At 49.8% G+C, this 23,006-nt stretch overlaps 1 protein-coding gene across 2 annotated transcripts in view; it reads left to right on the top strand.

Annotated features, from left to right (window-relative positions):
• Positions 1-23,006, top strand: part of SDK2 (sidekick cell adhesion molecule 2) — a 312,881-nt gene that overhangs the window by 164,888 nt on the left and 124,987 nt on the right. For both annotated transcript variants that reach the window (XM_031657174.1, XM_031657173.1), the window contains exons 3-4: positions 6,095-6,201; positions 22,154-22,301. In XM_031657174.1, coding sequence (XP_031513034.1) covers positions 6,095-6,201; positions 22,154-22,301 — 255 coding nt within the window. The remainder of the gene's footprint in view (positions 1-6,094; positions 6,202-22,153; positions 22,302-23,006) is intronic.

The raw sequence follows: 23,006 nt of genomic DNA, 5'->3' as shown, positions 1-23,006 counted from the left end.
TCTGCAGCTGTCAAAAAGCCCGAGGAAGCTCCATGCACAGCTATGGCAAGATTTTTGATACATTGTCACTTGCACAAAGCAAGGAGCAGAACAGTGCGTACAGGAACCATGTCTCCTGTTTATAATGGGGAGGGATTCTAAATGCGTATTTGCTTGCATTTGCATAAAAAAGTTCTGAAAAGATAGGAAACTAATGACAGTCGTTTCCTACCTGTGTGTGTTGGGGATCAGGATGACAGGGCAGCTGGGGGACAAGGGTGGGAGAGCTGTTTTGCTGTGTGCTTTTTCTTTTCTTTGAATTTTGAATTGTGAATATATTTCCTATAATAAGTAAATAAAGAGCGGTCCTTTGAAAGGACCTAGGGCTGGGTGAATCCAGGTGTGCACTAGCTCCCAGAGGCCACACCCCTGCAGCTCTTCCTCGTTGAATAGAAAGTGAGGTTGCAGGTCACCCAGCCACAGTCACTGTTCCTCATCCCTGGAGGAGACAGATTCCTGCTCTTCCACTTCAAGGAGGCACATGGAGGTGACTGGGAGGTTGGGGATCAGAAGCCGAGGAATGTGCCCGGCAGGGGACTCCATGCTCCCCTAGTGCTTGGCTGAAGCCCCTAGAGGATCCCCACACTAGGGGGAAGACCCTGCCTCACCCTCTTAGTCCTCCTCTCTGAGCCTCCCCGCCAATGGCTCTTACATTTACCCCCTCACTTGGCAAGCATTTGTGCAGGCATTTGTATCCACAGCCTCTCTGGATGCTCACATCAAAGTTGGCCATCATTATTCCCATTTTACAGATAGGGAAACTGAGGCTTGCAAGGTCCCATAACTTGCCTGGGCCACACATCTAAGAAAGAACAGAAGTGAAAGTCAAGTGTAAGTCCCCCTGATGTGGAAGTCCTGGTGCTTTCTCCAACGCTGCACTTCCTCTTGAGTGGACCGGGTGTGGACCCTTCAGCTCCGGTCCTGCTGCTCCTCCAGGAGCCATTTCATCCATCCCCCGCCCCCGGGGTGACCTGGATGGGGCTGGACTCAGCCAGTTTCTTGCTGGGCTGGCAGCTACGGGTGAGTGGGGCAGGCAGAGCTGCGGGCTGAGTGTGTCTTGGTGGCCCAGGAGGGAACGCGATGGGGATAATGAGTGCTGTTACTGTCATTATTGGAGATGCTTACAGTGCGCTGGACTCGCAAACCGAGAAGCTGGCCAAATGCCTCTTCCACCCGCCTGGGAGGCAGGGAGAGGAGAGCTGCAATTTGGGTGGAGTGAAGTGGGTTTCCCTGGTAGGAAAGGCAGTGGGCGGAACTGTTACTTTAAATAATGTTGCCTACAAGCCAGAAATAGGTCTGCCAGGCAGGGAGCACTAAAGAGACAGCCCAAAGAGACGGAGGCGGAGGAGTGGGAGAGAGGCTGCACCCGCACTGCTGGGGCAGGGAGTACCTGCCCTCAACCGCAGAGGGGGACAGAGAGCAGCCCATGGGCCTTCCTTGTGGCCCTAATTAGGCCGTAACTGGGACCTGGGGATTCCTGGCTGAAGCAAATAGACATAGTCCTTGATACTTGAAAGGCTGAGGCAGTAGGATCGCTTAAGCCCACGAGTTTGAAGTTACAGTGAGCTAGGATCTCGCCATTGCACTGCAGCCTGGGTGACAAAATGAGACCCTGTCTCTAAAAAATAAAAATAATAAAATAAAAAAGAAATAGGCTTTTATTAAAGTTTAAATTTCACCACGCTTCACTGACATCAGCAAACAAATCCAGATCCAATGAGCCCCTGGCGCCTTTTTTATAATGTATGCTTAAATTATGTGCACAACGTGCATCTTTTTATTTTATTTTTAAAATAAAAGCAATATATGCATACGATAAAGAAAAGTCTGATGGCATAGAAAGACATAAAATCAAAAAATAGAAGATTCCCCCCCCCCATCCCAGATAACTCTCCCAAAAGGGAGATAACACATTCTGGAGTATCCATCTTGAAAAAATTTTATGCCTATCCCAGTGTGTTTGTGTAGTTATAAGTGTGTGTGTTTGTGCTTGTGTATTGGTATACACACATACTCAGAAATATATATATATATATATATACTATTTCAATTTACCCAAATGGCCTTATAGCAAATAGCATCATGTCGTCACACTTTTCTATACTTTCTCTTGCATTTTTGCAGCAAACTTAAATTATTATTATTGTTATTATTTTGAGATGGAGTCGTTGTCGCCCAGGCTGGAGTGCAGTGGTGCAATCTCAGCTCACTGCAACCTCCGCCTCCTGGGTTCAAGCGATTCTCCTGCCTCAGCATCCCAAATAGCTGGGACTACAGGCGTTCACCACCACACCCGGCTAATTTTTGCATATTTAGTAGAAACGCGGTTTCGCCATGCTGGCCATGCTGGTCTTGAACTCCAAGTGATCTGCCCATCTCCGCCTCCCAAAGTGCAGGGATTTTTATTAGACCAGTGTGTATGATGTCAAACATTAAGGGTTTGGTAGCCTGTATAATGAACAGCAACTGATAAGAATATATTATCATTCTTGTCCCTAACAGTCAACTATGAGATTGTTTAGCATCTTGCTATCGCGTGCTTTTATTCACAAACCTTCCCCTCCTCCCCAGCTCTTTCTTTCCATCCTCTGTATGTCTTGGACACCTTCCTACCTCCTCTCATACATGTGTTCATTCTGTGGCTGCCGCATCATTTATTGATCCAATTCCATTTTGATGGACATTTAGTTTGCTTCCAGCTTTTGTTTGTTTGTCTCTGCAATGGCAAGCAAATGCTACAGTGAACATCCTTGCACATATTTTTTTTGTCACATAGTTGCTAGTGTATCTAAAAGGCCAGCTCCCCGGGCTGGGAGTGGTGGCTCACGCCTGTAATCCCAACACTTTGAGAGGCGGAGGTGGGTGGATCACCTGAGGTCAGGAGTTCGAGACCAGCCTGGCCAACATGGTAAAACCCCATCTCTACTAAAAATACAAAAATTAGCCAGGTGTGGTGGCAGGTGCCTATAATCCCAGCTACTAGGGAGGCTGAGGCAGGAGAATTGCTTGAAGCTGGTGGGTGGAGGCTGCAGTGAGCCAAGATCATGCCACTGCACTTCAGCCTGGGCAAAAGAGTGAGACTTTGTCTCAAAAAAATAGAAATAAATAAATAAAAGGCCAGCTCCCAGGAGCACAACCTGTGAGTCAAAGAGCTGGCATATTCTAATTTTCATAGACTTTTTCCCAAAGGCTGGGCCAATTTCCAGTACCACCAACAGTCCTGTGGGTATACCTTCCCCTCCTCCCCACTCCTGCCAACCCTGGGTTTGACCACACCTGACGATCTGTTAGGCAAACATGGTCTTGTCGTCTTGATTTGAATTTCTTTCACTATGAAGGAAGTCAAGCATCTTTTCATGAGTTTATCAGCCATTTCTGTTTCTTTTCCTCTCTCTGGTGCTTTTTAATAACATCTGATTCCATTTCCAAAGGCAGAGAGCTTTTCCAGCCCATCTCTTCTTCCTTCTCCCCTCTAGGGTCACCCCATCACTTTAGAGACCCAGACGGTTCCCCCACAGTGGCCTCCCCTCACCTCAGGAGAGATGGGAAGCAAGCAGGAGAGAGGGCTGAGCGTGGATTTGAAAATGAGGTGAAAGGAGGAAGAGAGATTTGCCAGAGCTTGGGCACTGTTGTCTCCCCGCCATCACGCTGCGCACAGTAGCAAGAGACAGATAAGAGCTGCAGCCGGTGGCAGAGATAAGGGGCTTGGACAGCCAGAAGGTTCTGGAAAATGCTGCAGAGCCGGAGCGAACTTGGCACGCGGCCAGTTGTGAGTCAGGCCTGCACAGACCCAGGATGGAGGGTGGGGCCCTTGGGATGTGACCTCAGCTTCACAGCCAGGCTTGGAGTCTGAAAGGCTCCGTGGGACTTTGCCTCTTACAGTGTGTGAAACTTACAGGTTACCCACAAGATGTTTCTGAGCCTCAACTTCTCCACCTCTAGAAGGAAGGTGCTATTAGGGTTAGTGTGGAGATTAAGTCATAGGCTCTCACATGCTGACTGATGACAGTTTACAACTGCCCTCATAAAAGTCAGGCTAGGGTAGTGGGCTTTGTGTAAAATTTAAGTTTAAAAATTTGTTAAAAATTGGCTGGGTGCGGTAGCTCATGCCTGTAATCCTAGCACTTTGGGAGGCAAAGGGGGGAGGCTCACTTGAGCCCAGGAATTCAAGATCAGCCTGAGAAACATAGAAAACCCCCATCTCTTTTTTTAAAAAGTTTTTTTTTTTTTAATATAAAGGAGGAAAAAAGTTTTTAAAATGACTTTATGCTGAGATGAGGGGTTTTTTGTCATCTCAGAAATGTCCTTTTTAAACTAAATGCTGACCATTTCTGTTGATTTTTCTCTTCCTGGCACTTTTTAATATTATCCCTTTTTAAATGTTTTTGTTGTTGTTGCCTGATTATTTGTCTGTTTGCCTTGTGGTTGATTTGTTTTAATAATTTTGGCAAAGCAAGAAGTTCACCGTCTCATGTTGGTCTCACTTTTTTAAGTGTTACTGGTTCATGATATTCAATAGGCTGGGAACTGCTGTGTGAAATGAAGAAATGTATGATAAGTACTTAATACAGTGTCTGATGCAGAGATGGTGCTCTGGAACCGGGGTGGTGGTTGTTTCATTCTTGGGAAGATGATGATGATGACAGGCCCTAGCCAGATCTCATCTATTAATAAAACAAAACTGGCATCTCCTGGGAATAAGGCTGCTGCATCCCAGGGTTGGCACACCTAGAGATACCCTAGAGGCAGGCGTCAAGGAACTTGTCGACCAGGTCAGCTGGGCAAACCCTAGAATACCCACGAATTGGGGAGAGACATCCTAGGACATCCCTTCTTCCTCTGAGGGTCCTGTGGGACCATTGCCTAGGGATGGTAAAGGTGACCACCAAGGGTGAACCAGGGGAACTAGCCCCTGGTCCCCAGTCCCCTCCATGCACTCCTGTCCCACTGTCAGAAGCTCCTCTCACTGACCTGCCTCCTCCTTGCCTCTCAGCCAGGTGAGTGCACATACATCTGCTCCCAACTGCCTGCCCGCCAATGCCACAGTCTGCTGCTCTGTGGGTAACAAGTGTTTCTGGAGTGGGCTTTCAAGGGGCCAGCCTGGAGTCCCACATCCTGTCCCCAGAGCCCACAGAACACTGGCCTGTCTTGTTCAGAAGGCTCTGCCCAACCCCGCCAGCCCAAAAGCAGCAGTGGAGCTGTATTATTAGTTCGTTTTCATGCTGCTGATAAAGACATACCTGAGACTGGGCAATTTACAAAAGAAAGAGTTTAATGGACTCACAGTTCCATGTGGCTGGGGAGCCCTTACAATCATGGCAGAAGGCAAGGAGGAGCAAGTCACATCTTACATGGATGGCAGCAGGCAAAGAGAGAGGACTTGTGCGGGGAAGCTCCCCCTTATAAAACCATCAGATCATGAGACTTATTCACTATCACAAGAACAACATGGAAAGACCCACTCCCATGATTCAATTATCTCCCACCGGGTTCCTCCCACAACACTTGGGAATTATGGAAGCTACAAGATGAGATTTGGGTGGGGACACAGAGCCAAACCATATCAGGGGCTGTCTGTAATTTTAAGGAAGGAATGATACTGAGCATTTGGGAAAACATGTAAATTTCCCTGTCTCTGTCACCTCCATCCATTTCAACTAATATTTATAGCACAGTCCTGTGCAAGGACAAAAAAATACCCCCACCTTTCTCAGTCATGTGAGTCACAGGTGAAGGAGAGAAGCTGCTTCCAACAGAGCTGACACAGCCCTAGGGTCAGGGTCAAGGATTTGGGTGCAGCACCTTCTGTGCTTGGAGAAGCGCAGGCTAATTCCCAGGCGACTGAGTAAAGGCCTCATTGGCTTTAGGAGGAACGCTCCTATTTATTGATAAAGACCTTTGTGTGATCCTATGACATGGCCAGAGAGTCAAGAGTTCCCTGGTACTCTTATTCCAAAAGAGTGTGACCTGGCAACCTCTGACCTCTGAGCCCAGTCTGACCTCTGTACCCCTGCAGCTGCCTGACTTGCTCACTGGCTGTCTCATCTGTCCGTAGATACATGATCACCAGCCTGGACCGCACCCACGCTGGCTTCTACCGTTGCATCGTGCGGAACCGAATGGGCGCCCTGCTGCAGCGGCAAACCGAGGTCCAGGTGGCCTGTGAGTACAATGGGGACCCGGGGGCAGGGGGGAACTATGCTGCCAGGGTGGCACCCACTAGCCACATCCTGGGCAGAGCCAGATCCCATCATGGCCATCTATACCCAGAGTGCCCACATTGTCCCTTCTAGCCAGCGACCTCATTTTATGGTTGGTAGAACCAAGGCCCAGAGAGGTAGCAGGCCCTCTCCAAGGTCATGCAACTGTAAGTATCATGCAAATCTGCTGACCCTGGTGACCCCACAACATGTCCTGAGAGCCAAGAGCTCCCTGGTGCTTTTCATTCATTTTAGACAAGGGTGGCTGCGTCTGTGTCCTTTAAATGGTACCAGCTGATTTGTGTTTCAAAAAAGGGCCTTGCACCTGCTTCAAGTGTCTTCTCTGTCGTCCACCTCACACCTGGGAAGGGGCATCTTCAGAATGACCACTCTGAGCCTCTCCAGCTACAACCCTCTTCTCAGCAGACTTCCCAGGGCCTCCATGACTTTTATTTTGTTTTTGTTTTTGTTTCGAGATGGAGTCTCGCTCTGTCATCCAGACTGGAGTGCAGTGGTGCAATCTTGGCTCACTGCAACCTCCGCTTCCAGGTTCAAGCGATTCTCCTGCTTCAGCCTCCCAAGTAGCTGGGATTACAGGCATGTGCCACCACAGCCAGCTAATTTTTTGTATTTTTGGTAGAGATAGGATTTCACCATGTTGGCCAGGCTGGTCTCCAACACCTGACCTCAAGTGATCTGCCCACCTCAGCCTCCCAAAGTGCTGGGATTACAGGTGTGAGCCACCATGCCCAGTATGACTTTTATTTTCCATCCTCCAACTTGCTCAATCCTGGCGCGATAGCAGCCTGGGGGTCCCTGTGATCTTCCAGGGGTGCTGGGAGGTGCCTCATGGTGAGTGCTGAAACTCCAAGAGGAAGGGGAGAGTGAGGAATGAATCAGGGTTCATAGAAAGGCTGGGGGGCAGAGAGTGAAGTAGGAGGCCCTCACCAAGCCTTTGTGCATAATGGCCTTCTCCCCAGTGCCGCCAATTCTAGAGGATCTCCCTCCGATGAGGAAGGGAAGACAGCTTCAGAAGAACCCCAGGGCATCTCAGGGTCCAGGGTCCTAGGGCACCAACCAACACTCTTCCCCCAGGACCCAGTGTCCCCTTCCCAGCCCTGTCCACGCTTCCTCAAATATCTGCTGTCTTCTAGAAATGAGGCTCATTATGGGCTGTTTCATTCTGGGTTTTCCTAGGAGGAGAAGTGGTACTGTGGGACATGAGAGGGTGGCAATCCTTAGAGAGGCCTGAATTTTTTTTAAGGCACCCTCTCATCTGGAGCACATGGGGGCATGCTTCTAAATTAGCATAGGAGAGAGCTTGCTACTTAAAGAGAAGTGCAGGAGAGAAATCTAAAAGAAAATCTCAAGTGAGGCAAAGAGTGTTTATGATAATTACGGAAAACAACCGTAATCAAAAGTGGAGGATGGATTGTCCCCATAAATCAGCACTAACGGCAACTCAGCTTACTCCAAGGAGCAGAAAAAGCCCTGAATTAAAGTGACGGATCTCAGGCAGCTGTCAGCCGGCTGGAGGGCTCTCTGGGAGCTTCGCTTAGTCAGTGCTGAGAGTCCAGGGGGCAGGGAGAAGCTGTGGCTGAGGCTCCAGAGACTGCATGTGTGTGTGCATGAGTGTGTGCCAATGTGTGTGCATGGCTATTGTGCAAATGTCTGTGTCCGGGTTGGTTGGCCTTTTTGTTCACATGTGTCTGAGAAAGAATGAGTGTGTATATGTGCAGGTGTGTGCACAAGGATATTTGTGTGTGTGTGTTTGCATGCATGCATGGGTGCTTGGGTATATGTTTCTGTTGCCAGTCTGCCTCTCACCTGTGTATTTGAGAGAACATGTGTGTTGTAAGCATGAGTGTGAGTGGGTGCAAATGTGTGCCCTTGAATTGCATGTATCCATGTGTGTGCATTCGAGTATGTGCAAGTGTGTGCACGTACACGTATTGGTTATCTGTGCAGATATGCGTGTCTGGAGTAACCTGTCTCTTTGTTTACCTGTGTGTGGGCCAGAACCTGTGTGTATGCGTGCATGCACAGTTGCAGATGCCATCCAGGATGCCATTTAGTCCAGGCCGTGGGCTGGGGGTAGGTGGTAAATTCCAAGCCCTTGGCTCATAGGAGACAGTAGAAACGTTCTGGAGTTGAGAGCCCCTGAGATGAAATGACACAGCCTCCCCGGGGTTGGCTCTGCCAATCAAAGAGAGAAAGGAAGGGAGGTCAGGGTTTCTGTGGCTGAAATGCTTCTTTCCTTGGCTGTGGTAGGAATCCCTGAGCCCAGACTCAGCTCCTTGACCCCCCTCCTTATGCAAACTCCTTCCCACATACGCACAAACCCAGTGTGGGGGGAACTCCCTCCACACCAGGCCAGACACATGTGTGGTCCCTTCCCCCGGCCCCACAGGTGTCCTTCTGCCTTCACACTGGGGGAGGGGTGTGACCAGGCCCATCTGCAGGGCGAGCAAGCAGGGAGCACGGATCACGGGCAAAGGTCCTGGCATTTCGTGAGTGCTGCAGAGAAGGGCTTAGACAGACCTGGGCCCTGCCCTCTGGGCACTTCCAGGCCATGAGAAGCAGATGGAAGGGGACTTGTACTGCCTGACACCCTGACACCTGCCTGACACTTCTGCCCAGGCACACACCCTGGGGATGGGGGTACCCTAGCTTCCCCTTCCCCACACTGCAGGTTCAAAGGGCCCTGGACCACACTGGGTGATGCTGGCAGTGATGACCCTCAGTGGCAGTGACATATGGGGACCTCACTCAAGAGGGAGCTTCTGAGATCCAGGAAGTTGCTGAGCTCCAGGGCAACAGTGAAAGGGCTTTGCAGGTAGTGCCTTACAGTGTTGGCAGGCTGGAGGCTTATCACCATGACAGGCAGTTTGGCTTAATAAAAAGAGTGGACTGGCCAGGTGCGGTGGCTCACGCCTGTAATCCTGGCACTTTGGGAGGCCAAGGCAGGCGAATCACAAGGTCAGGAGTTCGAGACTAGCCTGGCCAAAATGGTGAAACCCCGTCTCTACTAAGAATACAAAAATTAGCCGGGCATGGTGGCGTGCGCCTGTAATCCCAGCTACTCAGGAGGCTGAAGCGGGAGAATCGCATGAACCCAGAAGGGAGAGGTTGCCGTGAGCCAAGATCACACCACTGCACTCCAGCCTGGGTGAAAGAGTGAGACGCCATTTCAAAAATAAAAAATAAAAATAAGGCCAGGCACAGTGGCTCACGCCTGTAATCCTAGGACTTTGGGAGGCCGAGGCAGGCAAATCACAAGGTCAGGAGATTGAGACCATCCTGGCTAACATGGTGAAACCCCATCTCTACTAAAAATACCAAAAAACAAAAACAAAAAAACAAAAAATTAGCTGGGTATGCTGGCATGTGCCTGTAGTCCCAGTTACTTAGGAGGCTGAGGCAGGAGAATTGCTTGAACCTGGGAGGCAGAGGTTACAGTGAACTGAGATTGTACCACTACACTCCAGCCTGAGTAACAGAATTAGACTCCATCTCAAAAATAAATAAATAAAATAAAATAAATAAAAAGGGTGGACTTTGGAGTCAGACAGACCACATTCACATCCTTGCTCTGTCCTGGATTGCTGTGTGACCCCAGGGAAGTGACAGGACCTCTCTGAGCTTCACCCCAGCTCAGGTTCTTCATTCATAAAATGTATTACTAATATCAACCTCCTAGGCTCATTGGAAGGATTTATTGAGCTCATATGTGCCAAAGCGCCTAGCCAGCTCCCACACAGTGCACCCTGCGTCAGTGGGAGCGACTGCTGCAGTTAATAATCTATATTATCACTTTAAGGAAGTAGAGAAACAGCCACAGAGCAGAATAGCCTTCAGCAAATGCTGTCCCAGCAAAATGCAGCAGGCTGGCACCTTCCCCGGTGCCATCCTGCCAGCCAGGCCCTGCCCCCTCCACTACCTCAGTGGGATTCCTGCCCTGTTCCAGCAGCCCCCTCAAAGCCCCAGAGCTCCAGGTGCCCCCAGACATAGTTAAGACCGTGGATGTCACTGAATTCCACCAGGGCCATGCTGTGCTGCCAAGCTGTGCACATGTGGGTAAGGCTCCTGGCACAGGAATGGGACACCTTGGAGTGGCTGAAGGGGGAGCAGAGGGAGAGACACAGGTTAACCTCCCGCTGTCCACCAGCTGCAGCTCCCTGGAACCAGTGTTGGGAAGCTGCCCCTGCTACTGCACACGGCTTTGCAGGTGTGAAGCTGTTTCCTCCATAATGTTGTAAAGTGGGAACCACAGTCCACAGCCCTTTGGGCCCTAAAGCCAGGAAGTTATAGAAGCCCTAGAAAGTCCTTCTGGCCCTTGAGAGGAACGCAGTTCCTGATGAGCTGAGGAAGGTTTCACCCAGCCAGGACGGGAAGGAGAGAAGCACATGTCCCCCATGCACGCCCTTGCTTGCTGGACACGCTGCCCTCATCCCAGAGGAGCCGCCCTCTCTAGCTGTAGAAGCTGAAGACTCCTCTGTCCCAGCCCCACTTCCCTGGGATTCTGGGCCTAGGGAAACACAGCACTTGGCAAAACCATTCTCACTCACAACAGTGCTCGTCCTGAGGGTCACTGTGCTGGGAAGGGCACAGTGGTTCTCGTCCCAGTCTGCGGAGTACAAGTCCCCATCTCCCTGTTGCAGATGAGGAAACCGAGGCTCAGCCGGGTGACACACCTTGTCTAAGTCACATAGTTAGGAAAAACCTGGATTTGAACCTATGACTGGTTGATTCCAAAACAGCCCCCCACTCAACTGCTTGAGGACAAGAAGAGAAACATCAAAATTGGGTGTGTGGGAGGAGGGTGAGGGTGAGTTGCTGGGGTCAGAGTTCAGACAGAATCAGGGACAGCCCTGGGCTGTAATAATCCATGTCCAAATGGCTCTGCAAACGCACGCGGTCTCCCACCTAGGGTGAATGTCTAACGCCAGTGGGTAGAGTGGGGTAGGCTTTATCAGTCACATCGTTTTCCTTGCTCTCGGCAGGGTGAGTAGATGCAAAGTACCTACACAGAGCTCCAGGGTTCTTCTGTGCGCTGGGCACGGCCCTTGTGCCTGAAATAACGGCATGTCGTGGGGATGGAGGTCCGAAAGCGTGGATTCTAGCCCCAACCAAGGCACTGACGAGCTTGGAACTTTGGGTACCTCCCTTCCGCTCTCTGGGCCTCAGTTTTCCTATCTGTAAAATGAGATCCATTTCAGTTCTGATGTTAATAAGGTTAAAGTGACCTTCAGGGTCATGACCCATGGGGCCCAACCTGGAGAGAATTGTCCCCCAAAGAAGCCCAGAGCTGCCCCATCCTGATGCAGAGCCTAAGGGGGCTTCCTCGGAGCTTCCAGAACAACCCATCCTGCTGTGCCATTGTGTAAATGTCTTTCTTCTGTGGGCTCCCAAGACAGATCTGAGAGGTTAGAAGGCAAATCGTTTGAGGAACAAAAGAGGGGCAAACTGGGGCTCAGAGAGGTTGCAGAATACCCCACAGTTCCCATTCTACAGCTGGCAGTTCCACCCTCTACCTTCTTCTGCCTGGCAGGGTGTAGCCATGGCCCCAGCTGTGAGCCCTGGGTTTAAATCCCGACTCACCTCCCACAAGTGACCTTAGGCAAGTTACTTCTCTGTGCCGTTGGTTTTCATTGTGTAAAAAAGGATGCCACTATGAGTACCTACTTACGTGAGTGGTTGAAAGGATTAACGAATCAATGCACACAAACCATTGCGACGGGTTCCCAGACTGGACGGCACTCAGGGAGAAATAGACTTTAAGTCAGCTAGGAAAGGTGTCCTGGAAGAAACAACTTTCTTGAATCTGTCTACCTAAGTAGATACACGCCTAGCCACCCTCTCTACCCCTGCTCTCCAGGGCTGGACTAGGCTGGGGCAAACCAGGCCCTGAGGGTGCCCAATTTAAGGAGGTGCTCATTCTCAAGTGCTCACCCCATACTTGCATGACCCCAAGAGTGGGTGCCTCCTTAAATCTTTCACCCTCAGCACTTTAGTCCCCTCTCCCTACCCCAGTCCTGAGGCCCTCCCAGGATTCTGTGCTTCAGGCCTGCTGCAGCTGCCTGTCTGCCTATCCGTCTGTCTCCTTACACACACGCAGATGGCACACAGTTCTGAGAGGGGGCGGGGTATGGTCACTTCTCCCAAAGGCCCCTCCCTCCTTGGCTGTTCGTGCCTCCTGGGGTGACAAGGACTTCTCCTGGGGCCCTAAGCAGCCAGTTCTCCGATCACAGAGCCAGATCATGGAGCCAGGCTGGCCGACCCCTGGCACCCAGCCCCCTTCCCAAAGAGGACTGTGAATTGGGTTCTAATGAGAAATTAATAAGGCAGCTGTGCTAACAACTAATGATAATGGCAAAGTCGTTAAAAAAGGATTCTTTACATGTTTTTAATTACAGCAATTAAGGGGAAGTCAATAAAACATCTTCCCCCCTCCCCAGCCCCTTCCTGTCCCCACCCGGAGTCTCTTCTTTGTATTTTATAAGTCACCATAAATTTCCGGCATTCAGCCTGTGGGATGAATGGTTGAGAGGGTTGGGAGAGCCTTCCAGAGGCGACAGAGGCCCTTGAGCCAGCGTTTCACCACATCCAGGTCCTGAGGGCATCTCCGTGCTCTTCTCACCTGGGCGAGACCTCCTGATCCCTTTCCCCAGCCCTCATCTGTGGGGCTCAGACTTGAAACCATCCACTCCAGCACCAAACCCACGCACGCACCCACCCACAGCAGGGCAGAGCGCCTGCCCCATCCTGGGAGGCTGGCCAGCTTCCTTCCTACCAGGCGGCTTGGCAGCCACTCCTGCAAAAGACAATTGGAGGGGAACAAGCCTGCTGTCACGTGGGCTAGGGGTAATCCTAAAATGCCACCCGTATGCCTGTTTCTCTTCATTTTCAATCTGAAGTGTGGGTATTGAATGCAGGATGCTTAGGGGCCAGGTGACAGTTCCTGATAACATCATTATGTCTTTCTGGAGCACTCATGTTACCTGAGTATTCAAATCACCCAGGAGACAGTTATCATTGCTGCACACCCCCATATGCCAAGCACTGTTCCAGGCAGTGGGGACATAATGAGAGACAAACCCAAGACACACATCTCTTCTCTCGAAGAAAGTAGCAAGAGAAACAAAAGTTACAAGGTGAATATATAATATGTAGGTTATAGATAAGGTCCATGACAAAAACTAAAGTGTTCTAAGGAGAGATGAAGCTGGGCGAGAGGTTTGGAGGATGGGACATGGGTCTTATTTGATATGATGGTGGAGGATGGCCATTGGGAGAGGGTGACATGGAATAGAGTCTCAAAGGAAGGTTGTGGGGGGTGAACCATGCAGACAGAGGAGGAGATCATTCCAGGTCAGAACAGCAGGTGCAAAGGCCCTGAGGCAGATGTGGATGTCTGAGGCCAGGTAGTTGAAGTGGAGTGGGGAAGCAGAAAGTGGAAGACAGTAAGGCTGGAAGGTGACACCTTGGGGACAGATCCCAGCATTCTAAGCTGTGGTCAGTGCTTTGGATGTGTATTAGTCTGTTCTCAAGCTGCTAATAAAGACATGCCCAAGACTAGGTAATTTATAAGGAAAGAGGTTTAATTGACTCACAGTTCCATATGTCTAGAGAGGCCTCGCCATCATGGTGAATGAGGAGCAACGTCACGTCTTACATAGCGGCAGGCAAGAGGGCTTGTGCAGGGGAATTTCCACTCATCATCAGATCTTGTGAGAACTCACTATCACGAGAACGGTATGGGGGAACCACTCCCATGGTCCAATTATCTCTGCCTGGTCCTACCCTTGACACATGGGGATTATTACAATTCAAGGTGAGATTTGGGTGGGGACACAAATCCAAACCATATCACGATGCTACTCAGAATGAGAGAGAAGTCATGGGTGACTGGGAGCAGAGGCATGAAGTGATCTGAAGTGAGCAGCTTTGTTTCCATGATAAACAACACATGAAACCACAACAAAGTACCATTCCGTGCCCACCAGGTTGGCAGAAACCAGAGTCTAACAACACCAAGTGTTGGTTGGCTGCTAGTGTCAGGTTGGTAAATTGATACCAATTGGGAGTTTATGCAAACGTTGTTAGTAAAATGAATGTGTGTATAACGCCACAACCCACAATTCCATTTCTAGGCGCAGAGCTTAGAGATTCTCTTAGCCTTTGTGAGACTGCTCTTGGCAGGACAAGCAAAGCACCAAAAGCAAACCAAGTGTGATCCATGGAATTCCATCCAGCCATGAAAATGACTCAATGAAGGGCAAGGACCAGGATGGAGCCCCTCCAGAAAAAATGTTGCACAAAAATGCAAATCACAGAAGACTATATACAGAATAATCCCAGGTGTAAAATGTTTAAAAACAGACTACACTGACCACAGATTGTTTAAGGTTGCCCTAGGAAAGGAAACGTGAAAGGAACGCAAAGCCGCATGGCCTCAATATTCAGGAGAAGAATCACCTGGTGCGGGGGAGCGGAGGAGATCCGGGGCAGGGGAAAGGTATTGTTAGTGTTCTAGGCCTTCAGCTGGGAGGCAGGTGTAGGAGTGTTTATTTTATTCTTTATTCTTCTTTAAACTATACATATAATTATATTTGCTCTTTTGTATGCATGACATATTTCATGATTTTAAAATGTTTTTAAAATAAACACATAAAAGCAGGAAATATATTCTGAAGTGGAATGCACACTTTACAAGGCCTTTTAAGATATGACAAAGACATCAGAATAATTTGTAGCACCTTCTACTGTGCCCCAGGCCTGCTGCACTTCTTTGCTCTTGGGGGAATTTCTTGAGAATGTTGGATCAGCCCTGCAGGGCATAACACGGCACATTAGCAAGCAGGTACCTCGGGGAGTCAGTGTGGCAAGCCCTTAACTGTTTTTGCCTTAGTGTGAATGAGTTTTCCCAGGGGATCCTGGGGCCTCAGCCTCTGTCATCACCATCATTGTCTCCACCCTCCCTTCTTGCCTCTAGCCTGCACTCCTGCACTGTCTGGCTGAACAGACCCCCTCTTAGCAGCCTCTTGCTGCTGTGGTTCAGTGCATACATGGCTGTGTGGGTGGGGCATACACACACATGTATGTATGTATGGATACATTCACCCATGGCCTACTCAACAAGGAGCTCCCTGGGCAGATCCAAGAAGCACATTGGACAAACTACAGTGGAAAGACTGTGGGGGCCTTGGGGCCTGAGAACCACAGTGAGGTGGGAAGATGTTGGAGTGGAGAAGTGGAGGAAAGGGGCAACTGCAGAACCTGGACCAAGGCCAGCTGTGCCCTGCCTGCTTCCATCCACCTCACCATACAAACTTATGTACATGTATACATACAACCATCCTTCCACCACACATACATACATGCATGCATGCAAACATGTACATACATTTGTCCCACAATATAGGCATATATATGTAAACTTGCATACACACAACTACACATCTCACCAAACATGCATGCATACAAACATATAAAACCATTCATCCCACCACACATGCATCCATACATGTAAGCATGCATGCATATGTGTAAACATGCATATATATAAACCATCCCACCAAATGCATCCATATATGGACATCCCACCATAAATATATTCATACATGTAAACATACATGCATACAACCATCTATTCCACCATAAAACATATGTACATGCATACATACATTCCACTGCATATGCACACCTGCACATAAACACACAACCATGCATCCCACCATACAAACATACATACATGTAAGTGTACATACATACAACCATCTGTCCCACCATAGACACTTGTACACACATACAACCATCCCACTATACACGTACACATATATATAAACATACAACTATACATCCCACCAAACATGCATGCATGCAATCATGTATAAACCATCCATCCCACCATACATGCACACATTCATGTAAATATGCACATAAGCAACCATCTATCACATCAAACATGCATGCATACATAGAAACATGCAACCATTATCCCACAGCATGTGCATGCATGCATGTAACCATCCCACCAATAATACATGCATACATATAAACATACAACCATCCATCCCATCATACAAACATGTACATACAAACATAGCTACATACAACCATCCATCCCACCATATAAACGTACATGCATACATGCAAACACACCATCCATCCCACCATCCAAATATACAGACATACATGTAAGCATATATACATACAATAGCCATACTACTATACAAATGTACATACAACCATCCATTCCTCTGCCCTTCCTCCATTCATCCACCCATCCCTCCGTCTATTCTTCCATTCTCCCATTCACCCATACAGCGTTCTACCCCTCCATCCATCCATCCAAACATCCATCCGTCCACTGAACAAATCCATGGCACTGCCCCACTGGCCTTCTTTTATTTCCTCTGTGAATCCCTTCTCTCCTACCTCTGAGCCATCACACACTTCCCCTCCCATTCCCATATACACCCCTAGGGAAGACCTACTCAGCTTAACAAAAGCCTCGCCTATCTCCCAGTCTAAAGTAGTTCCTTCTGCTATTCCTCTCATGAAGAACCTCATTCCATCCTTTTCAACAGTTGTCATAGACATCACCAAACGTTTGCTTGTGGGTTGATTCACTTAATACTTTCTCCCTGACCAGACTGGAAGCTCCAAGAGGGCAGGCATTAGGTCTTTCTTCAGTGCCCACCCCAGAGCCTACCTGGCCCACAGCAGGGGCTCCATAGGGAAGTGGTGAATGCTGGCATTGAGTGAATTTAGAAAGTACTGTGTGCAGGGCACAGGCCCACATGTCTTGTCGGGATTTGCTTCTGAATGTGACTGCCTCTCAAGGCCTAGCATGTATAGAAAGAGATAAAGAATGTGTATGCAGGATCGCAATGCAGGATGCAACTCAGGAAGGAGGCAGGGAGGGACAACATGGGGAGGGCCAGGGTGAACATGGACTGGGCCTGGCCCTCAGTGCTCACAGCTGCATAAGCCACTCGATCTCCATGAGCCTTCATTTCCTCACTGGCAAAATGGAGCTAATAAAACTAGAGAGGAGAAAGAAACACTATTACCATAAAATTGCTTTAAATTGTTCAAATATATCTTCTGAGTTCTGTGAAAAGTTTTTTAAGTAGATAAAATTATTTTAAGAACTGAAATCAATGTGATTCATTGATGTAATTTTTTTATAGACAGAGCCAAGTAATGGAAATTAATAAACAACTAAAAATGTATATTTATTTAAATTGAGCTTGTCATGTTATTGTAAGGATTAAATGAGATAATGCATGGGAAATCTACCTAGAAAGAAGTTCGGGGTAGGGTAAGTGCTCAACCGCTCTGTTTTTGAATTCTATTTGAATGGTTTCGGGTAAACCTCATTGAGGAGGTGATGTTTAAACTAAACTGTGAAAAATGTGTAGGCTTCCAATATTTTAACACTACAAATATTAGATACAACTTTTAACATTTTTCTCTACCCTTCTAGTTTCTATGGCTATGTAACAAATTACCCCAAAACATAAAGGTATACTGCAATCATTTATCATGTTCACAGATCCTGTGACTCTAGAATCTGGACAGAGAATAGCAAGGGCAGCTTGACTGTATGCTGGGATGACTGAGACCTCAGCTGGGGCTCGGTCTGGGGCTGAAGGCTGGGGCTGAAGTCCTCTCAGGGCACACCTGTTTGTTCACATGTCCAGCGTTGATGCTGGCTGTCATCTGGGGACCTCAGTTCCTCTCCATGTGGGCTGCTCCCACGTCTGCTTCAGCTAGATTGAGCTTCCTCACAACATGGTGGCTGGATTCCAAGGGCGAGTATGAAGAGTGAGAGCCAGGTGGCAGCTGTATCCTTTCAATGACCTAGTCTCAAAAGTCACATGGCATCACTTCCTGCACATTCTACTGGTCAAATAGTCACAGGCTCCCTAGATTCAAGGGGAAGGGACCTACGCCCCATCTGTCAGAGAGAGGAATGTCCATCACTTGTAAAAAGAGCATGTGAATAGTAGCAATATTGATGCAGCCATCCTTGGAGAGACACAGCCTGACATACACTATCATCTCATGAAATAGTACAACCTATGAGGAGGGAGCCCTTCTTAACTCCATTTTATAGAAGAGGAAATTAAGGCTTGATGAAGTCAAAAGTTTTGCCCTGGCTGGGCACAGTGGCTTATGCCTGTAATCCCAAAGCTTTGGGAGACTGAGGTGAGAGTTTTACGCCAGGAGTTCATGACCAGCCTGGGCAACATAGCGAGACTGTCTCTGCAGGAAAAAAAAAAAGAAAAAGAAAGAAATTTACCCAGCATCATGGCTAATGAGTAACAGAACAACAGAACTAGGATTTGAAGTCAGGTATAAAAACTCCAAAGCCATTACCATTACACACACTGCCTACCAAGTGTAGAACAAGGAAGCCAACAGCAGATCTGATCTTTTGAAACACTTAATTGACTACATCCTTCCAGGATACTGTAGAATCATGGTGCCTTGGTGACTCTTGGCTTGCTCTGGTGGCATTCCAGGCAGTGGCCTAGCCAAAATACAGGCCGTGGGGTGGGAGGTGGCGGGACATGGTATGGGCATGAAGGCAAGCAAGGTTGTCTGGGGTCAGATTAGGGAAGAACCTTGAGTCAAGGCCAGGGAATTTAGACTTTCCCAGGGCAGTGAGGAGTTCCCAGAGGCTCCAAGAAAAACTAATCAAGAACAGTGTGTAAGATGGACAGGAGGGAATCTGGAGGTGGGAGGCATGCCCAGGGTCTGTGCAGCTGGAGTAAGGGCCAGCCCGTTGGCAAGGCTGGAGGAACCAGAGGCCCTTGGTAAATTACAGTAATGACCCAGAGGAGGAGTCGAAAGGCTTGGTGGGGGCAGGAAAGGAAAGCGCCACCAAAGGCTCCAGAGGTTTGAGCTTAGGTAATTGGGTTTGCAGGGCATGAGGGGAGTTTTTTTGCTTTAGTTTTTGTTTTCTCTGAGATGGAATTTCGCTCTTGTTGCACCAGGCTGGAGTGCAATGGCCAGATCTCGGCTCACTGCTCACTGCACCCTCCGCCTCCCGGGTTCAACGGATTCTCCTACCTCAGCCTCCCGAGTAGCTGGGATTACAGGCATGTGCCACCACGCTCGGCTACTTTTTGTATTATTAGTAGAGACGGGGTTTCGCCATGTTGGCCAGGGTTGTCTCGAACTCCTGACCTCATGATCTGCCTGCCTCAGCCTCCCAAAGTGCTGGGATTACAGGCGCGAGCCACCATGCCCAGCCGAGGGGAGATTTTAACAGAACTTAGGATGCAAGGAGAGCTTGGCAAAGAGGTGACGGAGGGCTCTCCTTGGAGAAATGCCCAATAGACTGTTGGAAATTGGATCTCAGAGATCAGGACAGCCAGAGCAGAAGGCACAAGTGTCATTTGCAGGAAGACTGTGGTCAAACCATTAGGCCAGGTGAAGCCGCCAAGGGGCCAGCGTGGCTGGAAAGAGAATCAAGACTAGGGCTTTGGAAAATGAACTTGTAGGCCTGCATTCTCAAACAATTGTGCAGCAGAATCTGCAAACCAAGAGAGTGAATCAGGTACTCAGAGAGCCAGATGGGTTGAAGCAGGGCCTTTCTGTGCCCTGGGGGATGCCTGGGAGGGAAGGAGAGTGGTGAGCACCTTTGTGAGTTTGCCAAGTCTCAGGAGATTCTGAGATCCACCCAACTCAGCCTTAGCTCATGTTGGAACTACCCGAGCTGCTTTAGAAATACTCAGGTCCGCTCTGGGCACAGTGGCTCACGCCTATAATCCCAACACTTTGGGAGCTCCAGACCAGCCTAGGCAACATAGCAAGACCTCATTTCTATTAAAGATAAAATTATCCAGGCATGGTGGTACACACCTGTAGTCCCAGCTACTCAGGAGGCTGAGGCGGGAGGATTGCTTGAGCCCGAGAGGTCGAGGCTGCAGTGAGCCATGATCACTCCACTGTACTCCAGCCTGAACGATAGAGCGAGACCCTGTCTCTAAAATAATAATAAACAAATGCTGAGGTCAGCTGACACACCCCAAAAGATTCTCACCTCTGGGAATATTAAAGGCCCCTCAAGGATTCTAAGGTGCAGCCCGGTGGGAGAACTCCTGGTAGAAGGAGAGGAAGAAGAGTCAGTGGTCTTAGAGGAGTTGAGAAATAGCACCCAATGCAGTAGGAGGGGACCGGGCGGCTTAGGATGCGGCCCCCTTGGTTAGGGAGGGGTCCGCTGGGCAATGAGGAAACAAAGGCCTGTAAGTCAGCAGTGTGAAATCTTTCTGCTTGTAGGAATTCTGTGCACAGATTGAGGCACATCCTAGTGATGGCTTCGGGTGATGCAGGCCGGGCGCGGTGGCTCACGCCTGTAATCCCAACACTTTGGGAGGCCGAGGCGGGCAGATCACTTTAGGTCAGAAGTTCAAGACCAACCTGGCCAACACGGTGAAACCCCATCTCTACTAAAAATATAAAAATTAGCTGGGCGTGGTGGCGGGTGCCTGTAATCCCAGCTACTCAGGAGGCTGAGACAGGAGAATTACTTGAACCTGAGAGGCAGAGGTTGCAGTGAGCCGAGATCGCACCACTGCACTTGGCTGATTGCAGCCTGGGTGACAGAGTGGGACTCCATCAAAAAAAAAAAAAAGAAGGAAGGAAAGACAGAAAGAAGGAAGAAAGGAAGGAAGGAAAGGAGGAAGGAAGGGAGGCAGGGAGGGGAGGGGAGGGCAGGGGAGGGGAGGGAAGGGAAGGATGTAATGATGTGGGATGTCTCCCATCCCCACACTCCACACCAGTGACATCAGAAGCTTTGGGGGTGAGGCTCCCATCAGCATTTTTTAATTCTACAGGTGGTTCCGACACACAGTCAAGTCTGAGACAAATAATATGCTTCTCGCAGTTGAACATGGACACACTTGCCAAGCGTCTCGCTAAAATGCTGCTTCTGATCCAGCAGGTTTTGGGGGGCCTGAGACTCTGCATTTCTGACAGGTGCCCAGGTGTGGTGCCTAGGCACCTGCCCATGGGCCACACTCGAAGTAACAAGGATGTCCATTAATTTTCAGGGGTGTGGTGGAGACACAAATACCCCTTCCCAAACCCTATCTCCAAGCCTCCGTGTTGGAATTAGTCTCCCTACGCCCTGGTCCCACCCCGGCAGGCAGGCAGGCTGGCTGAAGAGTTTCCTACCCGTGGCTCCTCTACTCTGCTTACCTCCTGGCTGACAGAGCCAGGATGAATGTTCCCCTCCTTATCTGCCAAGGGGGTGGCACGTTTTAAAAGAGCAATATGGTGTTTATGTTCACACATACACACAAACTCACACACTACACACTACACATCCAAGGCGCAGGAGAGAAACGCTGTCTGCCCCCATTTGCAAGCATCTAAGACCCCATTCTCTCAGCATGCCCACCCTTCTCTCCCTGAAAGGGCACGGAAACCTGCCCTTCACCTCACACAGGAACCCCCGCCGTGCTGAAGGCCACACTGTAGGGCAGGGGAGGAGGGGCTACATAGCCTCACTCCAGGGTTTAAGGTCTGAGTTCAAATTCTGACTCTGTCTCTTCCTAGTTGGGTGACCTTAGACAAGTTAACTAACCTCTCTGAGCCCATTTGAGCAGTTTTTTCCATTGTAAAACGTGTGAAATGATGACCAACCTCTCAGGGTGGTGGGCTGAATTGGCTGATTGAAGGAGATAGGGATATGAATAGAGACAGTAGCATAGGGCAGGGTGCTAGTGGTGAGACAGAGAATGGGGTGGCCCGAGCAAGGTGTCCCCCTTCCCTGTGGTCATCCTGTCTGCCCCAAATTTTCCGTCCATGGCCACCACTCCCAACCTGGGAGCTGGGCAGTCCCTGAGGCTGACCTCCCGCCCCTGATCCTACTGCCGTTGTCCCGGCTGCAGACATGGGGAGCTTTGAGGAGGGCGAGAAGCACCAGAGCGTCTCCCACGGAGAAGCCGCTGTCATCCATGCCCCGCGCATCGCCAGCTTCCCCCGGCCACAGGTGACCTGGTTCCGGGACGGCCGCAAGATCCCGCCCAGCAGCCGCATGTGAGTGCACCACTCTGAGGGGACGGGAGGGGAGGGGGACGTGGGGGAGGAGGTTTGGAGACAAAGTCTCTCCTGAATGCGGAGAAGCTCCTTTCAGCTCCTGTGGGACACAGCCAGGTAGGGGACCTCCCAGGGGCTTTCTTGGGATGTACATGCAAGGACTTGGGACCATGAAACCCACGCTCAGTCGCCTTCCTGGGGAATCCCAGGGCGTTGCCTTCACCGTCAGCTGGAGAATAAATCTGCTTTTCAGAGCACTTAAGAAACCCAAACAGGCACGTACGAAGGCGCGATCACCGCGGTTACAGGCCCAGGACGCAGGCCGGTGGCGCCAGGGGTTGTTGGAGAGGCTGGTGTCCCCTGGGCAGCTGGGCGGCCCTGGGCGTGTCCGTTGGCAGGGTGTTTACTGGTGCGTGAGGGCTGTGTGTGTCTTGGCTGCGAGGTGGAGGTGTGGCCGGGGAAGTCCCAGGGAGAGAAACACACAGGCCTCTCAGCGTTCACAAGGCCATCTCTGTGTGCCCCTGGGATTGGCTGGGGCAGCCCGGCCTGTGGGCAGGAGCCATGGAGCCAGCACCCCACACCTCCGCAGAAGGCGAGCAACAAAGCATTTCCTCCCGAGATACACCCGTCTCCCCACCCTGCTGAGCCCACCCCTGGGTCTGGAGTCAGCTGGGGCTTTCCTCTTTCCCACTCCAGCTCTCCCCT

This window comes from Papio anubis, chromosome 17 (genome assembly GCF_008728515.1).
Source record: "Papio anubis isolate 15944 chromosome 17, Panubis1.0, whole genome shotgun sequence".
NCBI lineage: Eukaryota > Metazoa > Chordata > Mammalia > Primates > Cercopithecidae > Papio > Papio anubis.
Note: the sequence above shows the minus strand (reverse complement) of the source record. Positions and strands in the feature narration are given on the sequence as shown.